This window comes from Phoxinus phoxinus (genome assembly GCF_949152265.1).
Source record: "Phoxinus phoxinus genome assembly, chromosome: 20".
In the NCBI taxonomy this organism is placed as follows: Eukaryota; Metazoa; Chordata; class Actinopteri; order Cypriniformes; family Leuciscidae; genus Phoxinus; species Phoxinus phoxinus.
The window spans coordinates 18,600,615-18,624,415 of record NC_136895.1 but is presented as its reverse complement, the minus strand read 5'-3'; the positions used below and the strand labels follow the sequence as shown (position 1 = coordinate 18,624,415).

The following is a 23,801-nucleotide window of genomic DNA, read 5'->3' as shown; positions in this document are numbered from 1 at the left end:
CAATTAGCTTGCACCGACGTGCTGCCAACGTGAGGCAGATCATGGTGAATAATTCAGAATAAATAAATAGGATCACGCTGTGATGCGAGAGGCCACATCCAACAAATGAAGGGCGGTGTTCAATACGTCAGCGAGGCAGCATGCTGAATGTTTCATGAGAGCTCAATCCAATGATCCATTCTTCTGAGGCAACATTAATGTGGATCTTTAGTTGTGACACAGGAAAACATGTCCAACCAGCTCTCAGCCATTCAAGCCAGAGCAACCAATGAGAGCATGCAGTAATGTGCTGGAAAAAACTCGGATTACAAACCAACTACAATAAACTAACGCAAAACACCTCGGTATCAGCAATAATAAAAACACATTTTTCCATTTGGACAGTCATAACCCTCTTAATACAAAAAGAAAAACTTAATTATTTTTCAAAGTATTTATGCATGTATTATGTAATATGTACTTTTCAATGACCAATGCTATTAGCAGTAATTAGAGAGAAGTTGATCAAAAAATACTGATATTATATTTTGTTTATATTCTAGTATAGGCTCAAATTTAATTACATTTATATTTGAATTTGTTTGTATTAGAACAATATATATTTTTTACTACTACTAATAATAACACATATAAATAAATAAAAATGATTAACGTGAATAATTAATAATATTTTGAGGAATTTTATAATAGTAATTCTACTAATAATACTTATTATTATTATTCATATTATATAGGTTCTATAATAATGAAATGTTTGAATAATTAGTTGGAATATTTTAATAATTATTTCAAATTATTAAAAATATTATTAGTATAGGCTAAAACTAGTATAGGCTAAAACAATTTGAAATTTCAATAAAAATATTTCAGTAATTATTAGAACAATAAAAGTAATATATTTTGTATTATTACTACTACTAATAAATCAACATTTCTACATTTCTTAATATGTGAATAATTAGTAATAGTACTTAAAATTATAATAATAAGAAGAATTGTATTAAATATTTTTGAATAACTGATGCTAATACCATTTTGTATCACTATTACATTTTAGTATAGGCTAAAACCTAAAAGATGAATACAATTTATATGTACTAAAAAAATACAAAATCCAAAATTATACTCAAAATTACTTAAAATGTAAAAATATAATAAAATGTCAATAATATCATATTTACATAATTTGTCTGGTTACTTTAATCATTATAAAAAATAAAATAAAATTAATTACTATGCGAAATCACAATAAAAAAATAAGATAAAATAAAAACTGTCTCAAGAGCCCTGCATTCTAATCGAGTCCATTGCACTCAGTCTTTTTGTTTTGAAAAACCATTTCCAATGTCCATATCCATTAAAAGTCCTGGTCCCCTTTTCATCTCAGTCAACCTATCAATATGCCCTATTGATGTCTTCTTTGAATCGTATGCATTCACCCGTGAATGCTTTTCATCTTAGTATCTTGTTAGGAAATGACTTGTTTTCAATGAGATGTAAGCAAGTTATTGATTATTTAGAAGACGAAGCTCCACTCAGCTTATGGACATTCAGCACTTAGAAAAGATCCTCATGTTTAAAGATCAATACAGTATTATGCTGGGTAAATGTGAATATTCCATTATATCCTCTCAATGATATAAAGTGCACAAGTGTGTTGAGTACCTCGGGAAATACATCTTCCAGAATAACAATATCGTTCAAGATTTAATTCCGTAGGAATTCCAGCGCAAGAAAAACAAATAAAAAACTAGTTAAAATATTGTAATATATTAGATAGAATTATATATATTTATACAATTTTGCAGTGCATTTTCGTCTCCTTGTACCCTACCAGGCAACTTTATGTATAATATAGCAATTTAAATGTATATTTTGGTGACTAAGAAAGCTTTGATATGCTTTAAAAGAAGAATTCTGCAGTGGAAAACTTTCTTGAAAGTCCCAAATGGCAAAATTACAAACTTCAGCTAACATTCTTCTTGTGGTGCACTAAACGTTCCCTGTAATGAAAGCCAGAGTGTTCCCTTGGAGAGGTAAATGATAAGATTCAGTGCTGGACAGAAAATGGACAGCACTTATGAAAAGTATTTCGGATTGATATAAAGTTAAAACGATTTACAAGACAATGTGTCACGGCAAGATGCCACATACTGTACTTGCCAATACAAACCTGAATTGACCCTTCGCAGGGAGATTGATTGACAGGTGATCTGACCAATCACACTCCGCCATCCGCCATTTTGTCCGACAAAGCAGTCAAGAGAGTTAGTAGATTAACATGGGAGGATTTGAACTTGAAAAGCGGAGTGTACTGACGCCTTTCCGCGGTTAAAACAACACTCTGATGATCATTCATGTTTATTGATGCTATAAATGAACTAGAAAGAAGAGATGATCGGTTCACGAGCAGCTTTAACTGAGGCGACACAGCGATCTGTCACGACACATTAAAGAGCCACAAAACGGTATTTATTGTTTACATTTCTTTAAAAAAATAACCAAATTTGAAAGGTGAGACTTTGTTTAATATCAAAAGTAACCTGGTCAGTGTGCTCTCTGCTCCGCCATGTGTTTTTCACTGCATGAAAACATAGTGTGGCGTGAGAGCGGCGTAGCTTGTCGGACATAGCAACAGTAACTAAAGGGGGCGGGTCTTTGCGAACGGTCAATAGAGAAATGTTACTAGCAATAGCATGAAGGCAAAAAAAAAAATTTGCCACAAAATAATGAAAATATATATAAAAACATTTCATTAATTACATTTGAAATATGATAGTTATAATAGTTTTATTGTATTGTTTTTAATATAGTTGTAATATAGTTAAAAATATATATTAATGTTTTTATTCATAGTAATTAATTACAAACTAAAAAAATATTACACAATATTTATGTGTGGCATGTATTTTTATACTTATTAAAGTATCACATCATTAGTTTAGCACCATCCATCAAGTTAAAGTTGATACTTCTCAAAGAGTAACATCCAATCAATGAACCTATTCCCCAGAAAATACAAGTCTACAAGCCAAAGCAGCCGCTTTACTTGACATATTAAACCCAGTTCTCATTACAGAGGAACAGTGCTCTTTAAAACTGAGGAAAACCAAAGAATCTGCATAATTATAGTACACTAAATGTTCCATCCTGGGCCCGATGGAGAAGGCTAATCGGTTAGCTGCTCATAAAGCAAACACAATGCAACCTGACAACCCTCGCCCTGAGAACACGTTAGCGCTTGGTTGGACAGTTTTCGGCAAAACGTCTCTTAGTGCACTAGCTTATCCACAAAACCTCAAGATTAGAGGAAGAACTCCAAGAACTCGGTAATGAAAGCTATCTTTATTCATCTGAGTCAGCCCTCTGGGTGAACAGTCGGTGCAAAATTAAAGCAAATGGAATGTTTTAGGAGTTTTGACTTGCAGAAAATTGCACTGCATTTTAACGAGGATATTTCTGGACGTGATGATGAGCGTGAGGCGATGCACGACGACGTCGGCGGACTCACCGCAGTTGGCCTCGTCCGAGCCGTCGGCGCAGTCGGGGTCCTCGTCGCACACCCACAGCTTGGAGATGCAGTGCATTGTGGTCTTGCATTGAAACTGGGACGGCGAGCAAGTGTTCTCGGCTGGAGAAGTAAGGACATCATGTGATCAAAACTTTGAGAGGATAAACCACAGAATAATCTCAAGTGTTTTATTCATATTCGAAGTTGCTGAGCCTTTATTCTACTCGACACTTTTTGAAACACCAGGAGGGAGTCGAAGCATAAAGAATCCGTAACAGACTGCAGAATACGGTCCTTTAATCTCCATACAACACCTCAGAAATAAACTCATGGATTGTGCGTAATAGCAGGAACATTCGCAGCAGGCGATTGGAAGTCAGACAGTGATTGTCTTGCAATTGATTGTATATAAAGAGGTGAATTTGCACACAAGTGCTGCTTTGATGGCTGTAGCGGTAGAGCTTTAAATGAGAGGAATTAAGAGTAAGGATTTCTTAGAGAGGGGTTTTGGTGCTGACTGTTAATATGGTAACACACAACACTCTCTGCATTGTAAAACACTCGCTCCTTGAGAGGTTAGTGGTGCTTGTAAATTTATCGTGTTTTTTTCTCTTTTAATTATATAATGATATATCGCTACATGCATATCGCCATTATCTTCTACATAATGCATGTTATTGCTTGCTTTCTTTTGAATTTGAGGTAAAACTATGGCTAAAATATCAAACATATCCCTGGAGATAAGGTTCACCTGGATTCATTTCTGAACATTTTGAAACATTGCAAAGCATGATTAATTCATGAAAAAACAAGTCAAACAAGATTGTGCCCAGGTGGTCTAACTAACCGCAGTTTCTTTCCCTTCACATCTCTGTTTTCAGAGCGCTAAGCTAAGCCTAGACCCGGCGTTCCCGGCGGTACAGCGGCAATCCTGACCCACAGCGCTCTCCCTCCTTGGAGGGGGGAGGTCTAAAGCCAGCCTCTAATGCCATGCTCCATATGCGATTATCCCTGTTAAACCCTCCCTCTGTTTGGCTAATCAGTGCCCTGGGCTGAGCTCAGCTCCCCTGGATCCAAGACACTGTCAGACCCCCTCAAAAGCCTCTTAGAGTTCTGGGGACCCTCCAGGCTTCGTCCCATGCAACGCTGTTAATGATTTTCCTCGTTTTTAACTGTTATCTTTCTGATTCTCTCGAAGAAGACGACAGACAGCTTCTCTTCTTCGCTCCCCCATAAGGGGCGTACCAGAGCTGGGCGTCTTATCAAAACCCAGCCAGATGCTCGACTCCGGGGAGGAGTGAGAAATTAGGCCCCTGCTGTGGCTTCAAATGAAGGATTCTGATCTGAGCGCGGGTATTAACTTCTGCCAGTCTCCTTCTTCTATACTGCCACCTAAAATAAGACTTGCATTTGGACAAGGATTCGATAACCATTGTAGAAAGTAACGATTACTCCTGCTTGATTTCTGAAGGTGACACAAGATGGCTTCTTAGCTTCCTGGTTAGCAAGTCTACATTGCTTTCTCTTTACTCATTTCACTCCTTTCTTCTTGCTGTCAGAGTCCTAAATTTCCTTCAAGTAATTGCATCTAAAGCGCTCTGCCGGAAAGTAATCAGAAAGCAAAATAAAACTTTCGGCAAGGCTCACCAGGCTCATCAACTGATTCAAACTTTTCAAACATTTTGTTGAATCTGTCTGAATTTGACCTTCACGAGTCAATAAATACATTCTGAGGACATACAGAAATATATCTGAGTGAAATCTAGCTTTGCTGAGGTTTTTTGAAGAACAAGCGAAAATGCAAACAAATGGCGTTCACGGTTGGTCCACTTCAAATCTGAGAGAGAGAAAGAATGAGTCCTATTGTCTCTTACGGCAATCGGTTTCATCTTCACCATCTCCGCAGTCGTCTTGTCCGTTACAGCGCAGGTTTATAGGGATGCACTTCTGTCTCTGTGTGCACTTAAACTGGCCAGACAGGCAGATATACGAGTCTGAAAGCATATGCAAACAAGGACATCTTTGTACATCATACGGCATTATGCTTGGTCTCCATTTATCCATCCATCAATCAATCTATAATTACCACAGTTGGCTTCATCTGAGTTGTCTCCGCAGTCATTCTCTCCATCACAGATGAAGGGAGGAAGGGCGCACAAACCCGTTCCGCACTGGAACCTTCCGGGTTGGCATTTAAACTCCGCTGCGAGCCAAAGAAACAACAAATGAATTAACAAACAAACAAAAGAAAGGTTGGAAGAAAAAAAATGGTTGAAAGAATGGTTGAAAAAAAGACAGACAGAAAGTGTCTTACAAACAAATGTAATGAAGGAAGAACACAATGACTGAATGAACAAACAAATTAATGAAAGAAAGATGGACAGAAGAATAAAACAAAGAATAAGTGAATGAATGGGTAAATACACATGAAAGAAAGAAAGAAAGAAAGAAAGAAAGAAAGAAAGAAAGACAAAAAAATGTACAACAACAAAAAGAACAAAGAATGAATGAACAAACTAAAAAATTAAAGAGAGAAAGACAAGACTAAAACAAAGAACACAGATTGAGTAAATGAACAAACAAACTAAAAAATTACAGAACAAACAAGCGAATGAACAGGTAATTAAACAAATGCCAGACAGACGGAATGAACAAATAAACAAAAAAGCAAAGAGTGAGCAAACAAACAAATACAGAACAATTGAAACACAGAAAAACAGAGAATGAACGAATGAACAGACAAACAAAAAAACAGAACAAAGTAATAACAAAGAACAAGTGAATAAACGAGTAAATGAGCAACTGTTCAGCTAAATGAGCGAAACAAAGATGAAAAACAGAGATAAAACACGCAAAAAGCCAGACACATTGTACAGAAATATTTTTTTCTCCTGGAACACATACAAATGTTTTTTGTTTGATGTCAGCCTTGAGATCTCTATAGCATCTCGATATGCAATAAACTGCTAGTTGAGATACCAACTTCTTTACAACCTGATCCATTTCTGCAGCTCTTTGCAGTACATTACACAATTCACCTCTCAATCAAACAAGCCCTGCTATGACCCACTCAATGGGATATGCAATACACTTGAATATAACCTTGATGACAGACAAATCTTTATTCAAACATAATCGCTCCATGAACCGGCAATGAAAATGACAGGAATAAGTTGTGACAAAAAAGATTTTCCTGTCCTCAACTCATAGGATTTCTTTCTTTCAGCGGAGTTTAAAGAAATGGAGGTTGATTGTGGAGTCACTTAAAGATTCACATTTTCCTTTCTTAACAATCTCAACCTAGGGAGCTTTTCTCGCTGTCTACTACCGACAAGGAAGCAAATCAGAACCGATTCCAACAGAGTGTGATGTCCGCATGTTGTTAAGATAATAACGCAACATTAATACACTGTGAAATAGTACATTTCCGATTAGGCTTAACAGTATTGACTGAAATACATGATTGGCATGTCTTATGCCTAGCTTGCAAAATGTCTTTTGTCTGAAAATGCCTTGCGAGGTGGTGTACATTAAAGTAATATTAACCTCTCCAACTATCCCTTAAAAGGCTCTCTAGGTAGGTAGCTTACTAGATTTTGAGTTGTCACGACACTGCAAGGTGCTATAATGACGTATTTCTCACTGGTATTGCTCAGTTTGGCTGTTTGCCACCATGTTTGGTTACTTACGGCAATCTGCCGGCTCGTCGGATCCGTCTCCGCAATCGTCCACTGTGTCGCATTTCCACCAGAAGGGAATACACTCATCCGTACCACAGCGGAACTACACACACAGAGAAATAATCTTTTGAACAACTATTTATCGAGTAGCACACTGGATATAATTGGTAGTTGACAGTGGTGCCAAGAGTAGTTGAGCTACAGTGAAATGCAGGCTCCTGAAGTAATTAGTAAGTCGCACCTGGCTAGCGGTGCAGTTAGACAGACAGGTTTTGTTGTCGTTTGCCAGGTAGAAGTGTGTAGGGCAGGCACACTTGTATCCCCCACCAGGGGAAAGAAGGCATAGGTGACTGCACCCTCCATTAGTCACCTGACACTGATGCTTTGGCACTGAGGACAAACAACAAACAATAAAAAAACCAAGCCCAAAACAACATGAAAGTCCTGACTCTAGCCCTGAAGACTTATCCAAGCTGACAGAAGAGCTTCTCGCTGTAATACCGTCAGGCTGTCGGAGCGGATGGTAGACTTTAATGTCTCGAATAGTCTGCCAGGAGCTGAGGAGTTCTGTATATTGGCCGCCGGACGTCTTGTGAGAGCGACTGAGGGTTTTCGACTTCTGGTCGCTCCAGTAGATGAAGTCCTCAAACAATGCGAGACCGGTTACGCCACCTATGTCCTTGATGGGGACTGAAAATTGGAATTAAGAGAATCTTATCGAGGACAATTCGAGACAAGACGAGATTTGATTCGAGACAAGACAGCGCTTACCTTTGTGTCTTTTTGAACCATCCATATTCGAAAATAAGATATGGTTCTCATCAGCCCAGTAGATCCTTTTGTTGATGTGGTCAATGGTCAAGGCTGAGGGAGCACGTATTTCTGTATCAATTATGACACGTGGCTTGTTGCCGTCCATCCCGATCCGTCCAATTTGGGACTGCTCGCAGCAGTCGATCCAGAACACATATCTAAGGCCCCATGGGAATAAATGTGGCTTTAAACGGTGCAATGCTTCTTAAAGGTATTGTGGGATTGCGGATCATAAGCAATATTAAGCATCATTTACCCCGTCAGAGAGTCGAGAGCCAGAGCGGTTGGATTTCTCAATCCTGACCTCAGCAGTACGGTCGGGTAGAGTCCATTAGCTTTCGCCACCTCGAGGGTCTTTCTCTCGCCGTCACACCAGTACAAGTTCTTGCCTATCCAGTCGACAGCGAGAGCACTGGGGACCGACGTTCTGTGAACCACCTGAGAAAACACCAGTCAAGCACAGTTGGTCTCTTTTGGCTGGTTATTCTCATGGATTTATCCACAGTTAGTGCCGCAGGGAACATAATGCTTCCTGGAAGAAAAGCTCAGAATGGCAAGTGTGAGATGCAGCTGTACACTGTATTTTGCTTGCTGAAGTACAGTCTTATAAAAGTAAGTCCTTCTTGTTTCTGCCAGCTGTTGTCATGATAGGAATTTAAATGCTACTATTTAACAAAATTAAGGAAAACAAACAAAAACCAATTGGAAATTTGTGTTATAATCCCAATTCTGGCACTCGCTTGCTAAGAATGGCAGATAGCCAGCACATTAGTCAGTGTTCGACTGCAACAACAACAACAGCATTCAATAAAGTCAGAAATGTTGGATAAAATGTAGTCTTTGTTTTCTCAAACAAAACAAATACAAGTCAACGGTATAATAACCTCTAGATGTGTGGTTCTCAACTGGTCCACAAAAATGCTTAGCAGAGCAGTTAGCAGCAAATTAGCACGTTTTCACTGGAAAAAAAAGTAAAATGACTACAACAGCACTCAACAGCTTGTGAATGAAGGGCTTTGTTTCTGTAAATAAAATGATAAATTCAAGGCTTTGATAATCTCTAGAGTTGTGTAGTTCACAAAGCAACTTATATCGGGGTCCTGAAACCAATCCATTTGAGAACTGCTGCGCATTACTCATACATTATTGCTAATTATCAGCGGGCTACATAACTGCTCATTAACGGCACTTCAAACTCCCAGAAAATGACAAGAAAAGTTCCAAAATTAAGAAGTTTTACACACAAAAAATGCACTTCACATCATTTCACTTCTCATACTGATCACATACTGCCTGTTTGGCATAAACAATACTCTTCCCAGCTGGCAGACAATCCAGTGCTTTTAATCATTTTCGCTCTTGGTTGCTGGTGCCCCCTGCCTAGCGCTTTAAGAGTAAGAGTAACATTCAGCAAGCTGATGAACATTAGAGATGAACATTAAAGACATTTTGCCTCAGACTGGGTTGTACCATCAGCGCTAATTAAAACTAGCCTAGCCGTGATGAATTTTGATATCACAGGTTTTCTTGATGCTGTGCTCACCGGGAAAACTAGCATCTTCAGGTGAATGAATACGCCACAGGGTGAAAGTGTATATCATTTTGAACTGGGAAAGCAAAAAAATAGCGACAAGATTGATGAATTCAATTATGTGAAGTCAATTATTTGCACCTGCTCTCTATGATGTTTTAGCACCAGATTCTAGGATGATTTAGAAGCAATTACTGTATTTTCTAAAACATAAGTCACGTTTATCATCTGAAACATTCTGCGACTTGTATTCCAAAGACTTATGTAATGCGATTAATGGTGAGAGAGGTACATGAGCCCAAGTTCATTTGTATAGCGCATCTCCCACACGCCGGTACTTTCAGTTTCGATTTAAATAAATTTGTCTGTTTATGTTAAATAAACGTACACAAAAATGCAACATAATTTATTAAACAGAGCTGATATCAAACTAATCTTATTAAAAGTCATTGGCTGCGTTCTAAATTGCATACTCTCTTTTGAGTAGGTACTTATTTTGAATAAGTAATTCATAACCGCTAAAAAGTATTTTGCTGTCATTATCATGTGACCTACCAGCATCAGTTGCGTCGCTTTGCTTCCATTCATAAATCCTCTCTCGTGGCATCATTGGAAAGTAAAGTGTCCATCAAATGCACACTTCAGAATCTCGCCGGAAGTAAGCGATTTTAGATTAAACCTAAAACTGCACACACTATTTGGCCACCAAAATAAGTTAATGCTTTCGCATTTCCCCCAGTGGTTGAAACTGGTACTGCTACTAGAGTATCTTCACATGATACACTGCACAGCTTGCTTTAAAGTTCATGTGATGTGATAGGCACATAGTGTAGAATGTTCGTAAAGTTTCAACGTCTGTGAAACTGCGATAAAAACAAACAAAAACATTCCAAACTCATTTGCATACATTCAAAGCATTTACCAGGAGCAAGACCCCAGCAGTGTCATTGAATCACTCTCTGAATCTTTTGTTTTATATATTAATCATATTCTTTTCATCAATGTCCTGTGGAAAAAAAGCCCCATTATCTATTGTGGATTAATTTAGCCTTTAACTCTAACATTGAGAGTGGCTTTTATCACCTAACTTCATTGCCTTCGCAGAAGGTCTCTCTCTCTCTCTGTACTATAGCAAACTATCATAAATCAGTTCAAGATCCAAAGTTCAATCAAGCTTAATGAGCCATTATGGCTCGATATTAAACATAACGAGCTCTGGCGGCCCAGCAGGGCAAGGCTGGCACACTATGCCCGTTTTCCGCCCTGAGTAATATACACAAGGGCATTGATGAAGTGAAGCGAGTAGACATACAGTCTCACACACATTGCACTGCCTGTCATTGCTAACCTGGCTCATTTCATAACAGATATACCAGTTATTCTTAGAAAGGAAAAAAAAAAAGGAAAAAAAAATAGCCTTTATTTATTTGTTTGAGTGACGCGCATGTGTCTGCATTTTCCCTATTGGAATCCATCAATTACACAAAATAAATTGCCCCCGTAAAGAGGTGACGTGAATCAAATTTACCCAGGGGCAGATGGTATTTGCATATGTCAATCTGGGCAATTCTGGGTGATTTCAAGAGTAATTCAGCATAAACACACACACATTCTCATGGATGTACCTTGAGGTCACTTCCGTTCAGGCGCATTCTGTTTATTCGGCGTCCGCTGGGTCTGCTAGTGTCAATCCAATAGATCAACTCTTTCCTGTAGTCAAAGTCTAGAGAGATGACATTACTGAGTCCCTGCAGAGAGAGAAAGACAAAGAGAGAGAGAGAGACAGTCAAAGTGTGAGATTGACGGATGGGATTTTAAACAGAGACTCAGTAAGTTGGTAGTTTTTTTTTTTTTTTTTTTTTAATAGTGGATACATTCTCACTTTGCACTTCACCTGAGGAATAATATTGAAATAGTGAGATTCAGGCCATCCGTCTTTAATAAAAAATTTCAAATATAAATATTAGATGAAAAACTAAAAATTTTAAAATTTAAATTGACAACTACAGTAATTGAAGGAAAATAAGTCAAAGTACTAAATATAGACTAAAGAACTATAGAAGACGAAATATAAATATTTTAAAAACAAACACAAACTAACAAAATGACATATAATGACAAAATAAATGCTAATTCAAAATATTAATAAATTATAGTATATAAAAAAGACTACAATATCACTGAACATAACTATACATTTTCTATTAATGGAAATTAGAAATAATTTATTTTTCTTTGATTTTAGATTCAGTTTTAAAGCTTCATGTAATTGAATTAAAATGTTTCCAGTTTTTCTGTTCACTGTCTACCATTTTTTACAAAAAAAATTAAATTATTAAATTAATTTAAATGTTTTGAATGTAATAGCACTCAAACATTTTGTTATAGTATAATAATGTCATTAACTATTAAAGGGCACCTATTATGGAATTTTGAAATGTACCTTTCATGTAGTGTGTAACATAGATCTAAGTGAACAAAAACATCCTGCAAAGTTTGAAATATGAAAGTAGTGGTGTCAACAATAATCGATTCGACGATGCATCGCAATGCGGGATATGCACGATTCAGCATCGATGCGGCAAAGTGCCATAATCGATTATGCCACTGTTTATTTTCTGGCCTTGAGTTGGACAATAAAGTTGTGAAGTTTATTACTTCCGTGGGCATAACAACAACAACAATCAAGACGGCTGAGGCGGAGGGAGATGACCGCGATAGACGGGTAATTAAAAACGCACCCAAAGCTTGGAAAAGCGGACATCTGGGCACATTTCGATTCTACGAAGTTAATGGGAAACTTAACAAGACGAGGCTGAACACAGGAGCGCAGCTTCACGGCTGAGACACGAATAGACTATTATTAACTTAAAGCTTTACTCTTAAACACAAAAGGCACGTCCATTTTAATAAAAAAATGATATTTATTAAACAAACCAGATCAAGAGCAAAAACTAAATAAAGTGCATAACTGAAAAATAAAGCATAGGCTCAAAACTAATACAAACTGCGCGAGTGCGCGCATTGGGCTCCAATAATATGTTCCCGTCTTCTAAAAAAAAAATGCTGCCGATGTCTTTGTTGACATGGTAGAAGAGGACTGACTATGAATTAAACGGTCTCTCAATTAAATAAATAATATTCAGCAAACCTTAGTAGCCTACTTTCTTCAATCTGTCTCTTCTCCGGTGGGTTGGGATAATCCAAAAGAAGTGAAAACAAGGGGGGTGTTCTGAAGACAGACTGTTACCTGTGAAACAGGGGTGCTCTGAAAACACCCCCATTAGCAATTAGTGCTTTCCACCTGATGAAATGAACGCGCAAAACGAATGAAATGAACGCGGCAAAAAATCGACCAATCAGAATTTTGGTCAAGCCAGAACGTATCGACCAACAATCGACTAATCGATTGGGAGATTACAGCCCTAGAAAGCAGTGATTTATGTTTTCTTTTTCAGGTTTGAAAATGCCATATACAATACCCTGTACCATTCAATTTTATTTTGTTTAATGACATTTATGTCAAAGATACAGCAGTGATAATGGTAGTGATAATACACACATAGCAGCCAATACAATCTGTTGTTCAATATATGACTGCTTGTATTGCCTCATGACTGATGAAAAATTTGCCTTGTTGTGTGCAGTAGAATTTTGATGCATCGCAATGCATCGTAGAATCGAATTGAATCGAATCGTTACCTGGTGAATCGTAATCGAATCGAATTGTGAGGGCAGTGCCAATGCACACCCCTATATGAAAGTGCACCGTATATAAAGTTATTGTCTTTCAAAAGTAAGAGTCGACTCGGAGTCATTTTTATGAATCGTTAGAAGACCAAAGCTTTTTCTCTGACTAGATGATGTCAACTTGTCAAGTTATTTGAATATGATACGCCCACTTATTGCGCTCCAAGGCCAGGGAAAATATCATGGCGACGAGACGCTGTGTTCTGAAGTGCGGCTCAAAAGCAAACTTTTTTCATCTGCCCAAGGAGGAGCATTTGAAGACTAAGTTGCTACAATTCATATATACAACTATACCACAGAAGTATAGTCCGAGCCTTGTGCTTTGTTCGCGCCATTTTGAAGACGATTGCTTTTTAAATGCAATCAAACTTGGATTCGCGAGCTGGCTGATATTGAAGGAAGGTTCAGTTCCAAGTGTATGCATCAGCTTCCTCCTCCGTATCACAACCTGTAAGTGTTATTAATAATTGTTGCTTTTATATTTTATGTAGCATGCTTAATAATTATTTTGTTTGTTGTGTAAGCACCGTTTAGCTTCTAGGTCTTCAATGGGAATTGTATTGAGATATGTGAAGTGTTTGTCGTTGTTTTCGGAGTTGTCTAAAGAATAGAGTAATACCTCGTAGTAACGTAACTGCATTTTTTTTTTTGTGTAAAAACGTTATGTTTATGCATCGGGCTAGCGCAAACAAAGACTGGTTGTGCTTTTACAATATGAACTCTGGCTATGCTCGCTAACATAACATTAAATTATTTATCTTATTTTTCGTTTTTTACTACAAACTATAAAGCAGTGGACTACAATCATTATTATAATACAATTTAATTGATAAAAGCATCATTGTACTCCGTGTTAAAAATAAGTATTATCTCTGTAAACACTGCTGGGTCATCTGACCAATCAACACAGATTAGCGTCGCGCAAAGGAGGGGTTTGAAAAATGAGTCGTTGAACGAATCATTTGGGAGTCGGTGAGCAAATCAGGTAAAAATAAATGCATATTATACGAAAAAAAAAGTGTTTTTTGTCATTGCATGCACGTAAAACTGCTGTTGGGGACTCCCACAACAACATTAGGAACATTTTAAATGTCATAATAGGTGCCCTTTAATTGAATACAATTTAAGAGAAAGAAGTATAAAGAGGACAGAAAGTGATGGAGAAGTTTACAATCAGAAAACATTTCAAGCCAGACTTGAACTTCCTTCACCGACATGAACACTATTTGCTAGGCCACGTCTCTAAATCGTTTGATGTTTTCCATGTTTTTTTATTTTTTATAAAGACCTTTATAAAAGTGAATACAAATAAATAAAAAACAACATCAAACAGCAAGTCCAAGACTCATTATATCATCATCTAGCCGTTTCTCGATACCTGTCTTATTGGCTTTTTATTTTCACTACATTCGTTAAAAATAAGAGCGAGACTTCCTCCGTCTGACAGAGACTTCCCATCATGCACTGCTAAGACCGGAGCCAATCACTTTCTCAGTAGGGGTCTCTCACATTCTCATGTCGCTCTGTCTCGTTGTCTCAAAACCACCCGCCGCGTTCAGATCTAATTTGCTGGACTAGACCTTTTAAATCAAACTGATGGAGTCTCTGACTGATGAATCAACCCAAGCGTGCATTTTTAACTGCTCCTTCGATGGCAAGCCGCTCAATCTCTTCACACACGGGCCGTGAGAGAGTTTCTTATCCGACGGTCCCTTCAGAGCCAAATCCGTCATGGTTCCTTTTGCACTGACAAGGGGCTTCATACAGATTTAAAGACTATAACTGATTGTGTTCATTAATATCAACTACAGTGATGGTATATTTACCAGTTAGGAATGATTAAAGGAGCCATAATTTACACTTTTTCATGATCATTTAAGAAGGAATAGTTATGATTCCAGTCACAGTATGACCTTTTCTGCGTGCAAATATTCCCAGGCGTCTATATCCACGCCAATCAAGTGTCTAAAACACTGTTTCCGACTCAAGTTGAGCTTGTGCATTTCTATAAAGCATCACAGGTGGCTCTTGATACTGTGCTTCCCTCTGAGCATTTGGATGGTATGTCTACATTAATCTCCATATGCTCTGAGCATGTGTATTTTTATGAAATTACATGGGAATATGGAGTTATGGGAACTCGCTAATGAGTTTAATCTAAACCGGATGGCATCTGTGAGCACAAAAATGACAATAAGAAGTGATTTTTAACAATTGTATAAGAAGACAGTTGTTTTTAGAGAGATGTACTTGTCATACCTGTTTAAGAAGAGTGTAGTTTGATCCATCCAGACTGATTTTTCTGATTTCATGGTGGTCAGCAAGAATAAGAAAAGGCTCCTCTGCTGGAAAAGAGAGGGGAAAAAACTTTAGATTATTTTATGATGTTGTTATTTAATGCAAGATAAAACATTTCCCCCAAAACATTTCTTCTTAAAAAAATAAAATACTGTATATATATATATATATATATATATATATATATATATATATATATATATATACACCGGTATAAACATAAATAAAATGCAATTAATACTTGTTACCCACAGAACATTGTCTAACTTTAATCCTCTGTGACTATAAGTAAATAAAAAAGTACTTTGAAATTCGTAATATTCCGTTGTATGGATATACTTGGATTTCAAATACTTTAAAAAGCCTTTTAATAAGTGTTTGTGTTGCTCTATGGATTACTCTGGCTGCAAGACACGACTGCAACTTCAGTTTGATGACTAGAAATCGATTTCCTGTGAGCTGCCAACACTTGAACATCCACTTCCTGTCAAGACTGGGACTTAGACATGTCAGTCATTCGCTAACAGAGCTTTATTACTTGAGTGTGCGTGTGTGTGAGTGCTTATAGGCGCATGTCTGTGAAGGAGAGACAGACAAAAAAGTACTGCGATGGTACCATGGTACAGAGATGGTTTCAGATGGTAATACCATGGTACTTGATATATACTATGATAATTCAAAAAAACATACTGTGGATCATTCTATGAAGGATCATTCTTCTGTGTGTAAATAAACATATATATATATATATATATATATATATATATATATATATATATATATATATATATATATATATATACACACACACACAAAACAAGGTATATGTATTAATGTTTTTTTTTTTTTTTTTTGCTTTTTGCTTGCCGCCATATATATATATACAGTATACACATACACACAATATATTATATATATACATACAAAGTCAAATTTGGAAGGAAAAAAACGCTGGCAACAAGCAAAAAAAAATTAAAAACAATTATAGACCTTGTTTTGTAGAATGACCCATACATGTATGATATTAGCTTGTCCAAAAAACATGGTATTACCATGTCAAAAATGCAATCCTTTTACAGTGGTAGTATTTGGCAGTTTTTGTTAGTGGCTTCTTTGCATGTCAGTGGTGTTTGTGAGCAAGCACTAAATGAGTGTCTTTCTTTTATGCAGTAAATAACTCCAGGCAGATGCCATATGTCACACCTGGATCTACTCTTAGCCAATCAGAGCTCATCTCCAGCTGAAGAACTAATTGTCTTCAACCTCCTGTTGCTTTCCTCTAAATATAAGTCGCAACAAGGCTCAGAATGTGTGTTCTCAGTGTGTGGGGTGTTTCTGTGCAAATATGACAGTCAAATCTTTGTGAGGGTCCACGGGAGCTAATTCACACCTGTGCTGCTGAATGGAGCAGACGTACCTGAGAGAGACCTGCAGCTGTGCGGGTTACTGGCGGGACGCTGGTACCCGTCGGCACACAGGCAGTGAAAAGATCCGTAGGTGTTGATGCACTGGTGACTGCAGGGAAAGTTCTCGGAACATTCATCCATGTCGATGCAAGTCCTGCCGTCGTTTTTCAGACGAAACCCAGGCCAGCACGCACACTAGAAAAACAACATACTTGTGGATGATTCTTACAAAAAGATCTGTCAAGAATGTGTGTGGGTTATTTTACCACTAAACAATATATATATATATATATGTATATATTATGTAATATATTTATATTAATAATTTTGCTATTAATAATAATATAATTTATATAACAATAATAACTAAGTGCAAAAATAATTAAGTGCAATACAATAAGTGCAAAGCAAGTATTTGTTTGCAAGTCTCAAACAAATATTGTTCATCTGGTTTATATTTACTGAATAAATAAATAATAACATAAATCGAATTACATCAAATTTCTTATAAAATAAATGCAAATTAATGAAATTATTAATATAAATTAAAAAATAATTATTAAAAAGTTTTATATTACATAAAGCAAATATTATTATAATTAATATTTAAATATTATTATAGTCAATATTGTAAATAAATAATTTGCAGTGCAAAATTGTCATTAATGCTTAATTGTCATTAAAAGCCAAATGCATTTTATCTATATATTAGACGCACGCACGCACGCACGCACACACACACACATATATATATATATATATATATAACTGTATTTAAATTATTTTATTTAACTTTATTTTCTTAATATTTTTTCTTATTGACTTTTGAGTAAAATATGACCATGGCAAATTTTATTGAGATTCACTCTAATACTAATAATACATTTATGGACAGGAAGTGAGCAGTGAAACAAAACGATGTTTACAACATTTCTAGATCATTAGTTTAGTCATTAGCCCTTCATTACAACTAGGCTATGCTTATTATATTAATTTAGCTGTAACACAAGTTAAAATAAGCAAGAAAAACAAAATGATTGTATGTTTGGAGCCGCAGTGCCCTTGACTGCCTGTTTCTAAAGTCAGTGTGGCTGTCAAAGGACCATGCCAGTATTCTGAGACGTCTGCCAAACGAGGCTGTTCGATCTGCCACTCGCTGTGTGTGTCACACTCCCACAAAAAAAAAAAAAAAAAAAACACACACTGTGCCTTACATGTCATTCTCCTGCTGTTCACTAAATCAACTGATTTTCTCAAGCTCTAAATATCTAGCATACACGGTTTAGCACACGTGTTTATACATTCAACGGTTAAAAGTTGTGAAATGACTGGAAACAGGATCATAACATTTTCCACGGATTTGGCGCCAAGTACTATTAAACCTCTGCGGAATGTAAAAAAAACGTATATTATTGCTTTGAATGATTTGTTTGTGCAGACTTATTCTATATTGTCGTAGCCGCTAAAGCCTGCTAATGAGGTTTACCGAAGATTTGCTGGAAAAACAAAAACATTCCTTCGCATTCGTAGGTCGACGTTTCATCTCTCATTTCCAACTGTGGAAGTTTGTAGTGCGGAACGGACCTCAAGTTGAACCAGACACTTAATTCGTGGGAAGAAAAACCTCGTAGAGCATGAAAAATGTGCTCTCTCACACACCTTGTATCCCACGGGTAGGTCTTGACAGTCCTGGGTACAGCCGCTGACTTTACGGTTTAAACACTCATTAACGTGGCAGTTCCTCTCGTCCGATCGGTCCCCGCAGTCGTCATGCTGATTACACACGCTCCCCAGTGGAACGCAGCGGCCGTTTGCGCACATGAAAACCGAACCGTTGCACAAACTTTCTAAAACAGGGAGCAGCGAGAGAGAAAAAGGAAAGACAGAAACGGACAAAACCATCAGATGACAAAAAACTCAAGTGGTGTTCTGGGTGGACTGTAGCACGTTTCTACACTGTAAAAAAAAGTTGCTGCCTTACATTTTTAAGTAGAATCAACTTGGATTTTTTAATTATGCCAACTTAAATTACTTAAAAAATAGTATATTGCATTAACTATTGACGAGTTAAAGCAATGCAAAAACATAAGTTGTCATAACTTATTGATCATTATAATGTTTTTACAGTGTACGCACTACCTAGTGTTTCTATGCGGGTGCTAGGTGGTTTTTAACGTTGCTATGCACTTCCTTGGGTGTTGAGGTTGGTTGCTAGAATGTTGCTAGATGGTCCTACTAGTCCAAATGAGTGTTTTAGAGTTGTACTGTAAACATGTTGTAAACATCTGAATTTAATTTCCCCTCAGAAATATAAACATAAAATGTTTCTTAATGAGCTTGGCTGGGAACAGTAATGGCATCTGTTAACATGAATGGCATATGTTTGCCCTGAAGCCAAAAACTGAAGAACAGGGGGCGCAGCAGTTTCATCAGCACCTCTCTGCCCACATCAGGTGGTACTGGCAGGGGTACAAGACGCAAACGGGGAGGACCAGGTGTTCTGACAAATCCCATATGGGACGGAACCCTGGATCCTGTCAGTCAAACGGGGTGCGTGACATATGAGAGGGACTCGCCTGCAGCGGAACACTTTGGGTTGAGTGGCAGCTCGTCTGATTGGTCCAGACAGTCGGGGAAGCCGTCACATTCCCATTGGGCTCTCAATAAACACCGCCCGTCTGCGCAGCGGAACTCCTCCTCTTTGCATAAACGGTACTCTGGGGAGAAAGAGTATGACAGGAAGGGAACACTGTAAAAAAAAAGTTGCTGCCTTAAATTATTACAATTAACTTGGAATTTTAAGTAATTTCAACATAAATTACATTAAACTGACTTAAAAAATGAGTTTAATCTTGTATAACTTGCTTAACTTATTTTGATGAATGTAATGTAATGTAAATTACATTGTAAAATTAATGCTTATTAATTAAATAATTAAAGCAATGTAAAAACACGTATATATATCAATATATAATAAACAGATATATTTCAGTGAATTATTGTGAGTTAGCATGTTTATTCTTAGATCTGAGGTATGGCATTCCAACCATTGAAACATCCAATTAATGTTGTGCCAGCATAATCACACCACATTAAACAGGGCGCAAAAGGATGGTCAACTTCAGCAGAAAGTAATGAATCGAGAAACACGAGCTGCTTACCGCATTCAAGAGACTCGTCAGAACCGTCCCCGCAGTCGTCGTCGTGGTCACACACGAAACGCCGCGGGACGCAGTTGTGGTTCCGACACTGGAATGTGCTTTCAGTGCACGTGTTGTTTGGAGCTTATTAAAGAGACGAACAGGAACAAACAGGAAGTTAGTTATGTGTTAGGATAAAAGGAGGAGGGTGTAATAGACACCTGAGACTTGTCTGAAAATCCCCAATTATTTTGGTTGTGAGTCGGAAAACTCAGGGACAGCAGATAAAAAGAAGACATATCGGCAAAATCTGACACCTTAAAATCCAACAGTGGTGTTAATTAGTGTGCATAGAACAGAACAGCACAGAATAGAATAGAATAGAATAGAAGCCTGGATTCATTTTCTTCTACATTAAAAAAAAAAAAAAGTAAAATAATGCATCAGGTAAATAGATGATAGATAATACATAAATTAAATAATTAAATAAATAAATAAATAAAATTCCTGAATTGATATTACAATGTTTTTTTTACATTTAAGATATGTAGTGAAACAATTAAAACGTATGAATTATGTATGAAATAAAATTAAATAAAACAATGAAAACAACATTTGACGTAAAATATTAAATAAAATGGATTATATATATATATATATACATATGTGTTTGTGTATAGTAATACCAAAAGGAGCCATTTTGTTCCTACAATGCGGTTTGAGGTGAAAACAGGAAATGTACAAGGAAGTTGCTGGTTTTGTGGGAGGAAATATCATGGTTGCAATTACCACAGCCAGCTACCGCAAGTTCATCGCTGCCATCAGGACAATCTCTCTCCCCGTCGCATAACCAGTTCCTAGATACACAGGCATATGATCCTGGGCAACTGAACAAGCCAGGGGCGCATGTTGCAGAGCCTGTCGAGAGAGAGAATCAGTAAGAGAGAGAATGAGAATCTCAATCTCAAGCCAACATGCTGCACTGTGTCCTTAATGAATATTCATGAATTTAAAAAACACTTCCTCCAAGTAAATAAAAAAGGTTTAAGCATTGTCTTGAAAACTTGTTTAACAATGTGCTTGTGTTTGACCTTTGTGGAACCTGAGTTTTTTTTTTCTTCCAGAGCCCATTTGTTAGGAGCACAGCTTGACCATAAATTCGTAACTATGATGAAACCACAGGCCAATTTTTCTTTCCGCCTCTTTCATTTTGATTTATATCCTTCCTCTCAGAGAAAGTCTTTCACTGTGTGGCCTAAATGCAAATTCGTGCTTCAGAGTTTTACCGCAAATTTCCTCGCTTTCGTCCAATCCGTCACCGCAGTCGTCCTCCCCGTCACAGAGCCATTGCTTGGCGATGCACTTGTTTTTCGAACAGGCAAATTGATTCCAAAGGCACGATGAATCTAGAGGGAAAAGTGTGAACTTTGAAAACAAACCCAAGGGAGAGCGAACCCTCGAAGTGCTATTCGGGCATTTTTGACCAAAAAAGTTACTTTTTAAAATTATATTATTATTTACTTCATCGGAATGGTACTAAACTTGGTAAAGGTTTTGGCACTTACTATGTGAACACACACACAATACAAAATAATCATGGACACGAATCGAAAAGGTTAAATGGTCCTGAAAAAAAATTGTCACACTTCTGCTCCTCGCAGTCAAAAATGACCGCATTGGAAACTAATGGGAGACAAATTTCATCTAGTGAAAACTTATGGTACTGCGGCCAAACAAAATCTTACTGAAAGCTTATTTTTTGAGATATCAAGATCACATTTGGAACACAACTTGTTTAGATTTCTGGCTTTGATTTCCTTGCAGTTTTAAGTAAAATATGTTTTTGAAAATATATTTTCATTAAAAAAATTTTTATAGTATTTATGTGCATTTTTCATAACAATAAACATAAAATTCTGTAACTTTTTAAAACTATTTTCACTTCAGCAATAATTTGCCAAGTGCCGTCTTTGAAAAGAGATCAAACTTAAGTTTGTGCTCCAAAGCATTCAAGATTTATGAGAGTTTAAGTTTTTAGGTCTATGCTCAAAAAGTAAATAAATTACTTATAAATACAGCGTAAATATAATTTAGTACCATAAAATCACAAATACAAAATCACAATACAAAATATTAAATAAAAAATATTATCGAACAACAATATAGTACATTATTTTCACTGAAATTAAAACATAAATAATTCAAATTTTGACCGCCACGCGATGAGCATTAGAGGGTTAAAGAACGATGATTCTGTCATCGTATATTTAGATTTTAACCACTTTGAACCCGTTCTTCCATAGAACACACAATATGATATCTTGGAAATGTTCACACTGCTCTTTTCCAAATAGAAAGGATCATCGAGCTGTAAATCGTGTTCAAATTCTTTAAAATAGTTTATGTTGTTTTCCAGGGTTGAAAGAAAGTTGAAAGGTTTGGGATGACATGAGGGTGAATAAATAATAACAAGAATTTTAATTTCCCAGGAATTATTCCTGTAATTGCTTTAAAACTAAGAAAAAGAACATGTATACCTTATAATAAGCAAAATGAAATAGACATTAAATAGTTATTCGTTTGCCTGTGAACGCCAAATTGTAGGTGGCCTCTAAAAGCTCGCTTCGCCCTTGTTGAGATTAGAGATTCAACTTTGGAAGACGATCCTGCTAGCAAGCACTTTTAAAGTAATTGTCCGCTTGCATACGCACGCAAGCCACGAAAGGTGCGAGCAAATATGCCCCTCTCAGCAGTCTGAAAGTTTGTTTGCTTTTGCGTTTGCCATCGATTTTGTGATATCTGGGCAAAGCCACCAGGGGCTGAAATAGAGAGACCAAGGTCAAAAAGAGAAAGGTGTGACACCAAAAGGCTGAAGACAATAAAACTGAAGAGGATGAATAGGTAAATGATGGTGATTCTTCAAAAGCAGCTGTAGGAAGTCTCAAAACAACAAATAACCAAAATAAAAGGTGAAGAAGCGCTGGCGCATTTGTCAAGATCAAGGACACGGAAATAAATCCGTATTACTTCTGATTTTGGGTCAGTGACTATGAGGGCGCCGCGCGGTCCAGAGTTGCTCTGGCTACACGGGAGCTTCACTCGCAGATCAGAGTTCTTGTTCAGAACACAACGCTTTGAAGCAGAACCAAATGGATTCCTGCCATGGGGTCGGGACAGAAGCGAAGCAATGATTGGTCGCAGCAGGAAAGCAGAACTTCCTAGAACTTCCTACCTTAAAGTTCTGCTCACTGCGGAGGTACATGACCAAGTTTGAGAAGGAGAGAAACATGAATGTCTTTAAGATTAATATTTTATACAATATATTACAGCAAGGTGTGGATGGAATAATCCTTCCTAAAGTTATACAAGTTTGTCTCCAAAAGAACAGCCTGGAAACAAAGTGTGTGGCTTACGTAGACATGATCTTCAAAAATTACCAAAAAAATGAGTCAAATCATTTTTTACTAAGATTTATAAAGAAGAAATATTTCACACTACAATTGTTAATTTCAAATTTAAAACAATGAAATATAGTCACATTGTAATATATACAGTCGCAATTACAAAATATAACACCGCTATAACATGAAAAATAAAGCCACATTGCAGGATTTAAATTCAGATTGTGGGATATAAAGTCACAATGGGAGGTATAAATTAGCAAATTGTGAG

General features: G+C 36.9%; 1 protein-coding gene across 1 annotated transcript in view; it reads right to left on the bottom strand.

The window, feature by feature from the left end:
- lrp1ba (low density lipoprotein receptor-related protein 1Ba) overlaps positions 1–23,801 on the bottom strand; it is a 237,947-nt gene that overhangs the window by 40,470 nt on the left and 173,676 nt on the right. Inside the window, exons 51-66 of the mRNA XM_079593787.1 lie at positions 21,416–21,535; positions 20,919–21,047; positions 20,151–20,273; positions 19,566–19,706; positions 18,649–18,836; positions 17,001–17,184; positions 15,545–15,630; positions 11,161–11,283; positions 8,261–8,442; positions 7,963–8,162; positions 7,693–7,881; positions 7,433–7,581; positions 7,201–7,294; positions 5,598–5,714; positions 5,386–5,505; positions 3,512–3,631 (exon numbers count right to left, since the gene is read on the bottom strand). Coding sequence (XP_079449913.1) covers positions 3,512–3,631; positions 5,386–5,505; positions 5,598–5,714; positions 7,201–7,294; positions 7,433–7,581; positions 7,693–7,881; positions 7,963–8,162; positions 8,261–8,442; positions 11,161–11,283; positions 15,545–15,630; positions 17,001–17,184; positions 18,649–18,836; positions 19,566–19,706; positions 20,151–20,273; positions 20,919–21,047; positions 21,416–21,535 — 2,265 coding nt within the window. The remainder of the gene's footprint in view (positions 1–3,511; positions 3,632–5,385; positions 5,506–5,597; positions 5,715–7,200; positions 7,295–7,432; positions 7,582–7,692; positions 7,882–7,962; positions 8,163–8,260; positions 8,443–11,160; positions 11,284–15,544; positions 15,631–17,000; positions 17,185–18,648; positions 18,837–19,565; positions 19,707–20,150; positions 20,274–20,918; positions 21,048–21,415; positions 21,536–23,801) is intronic.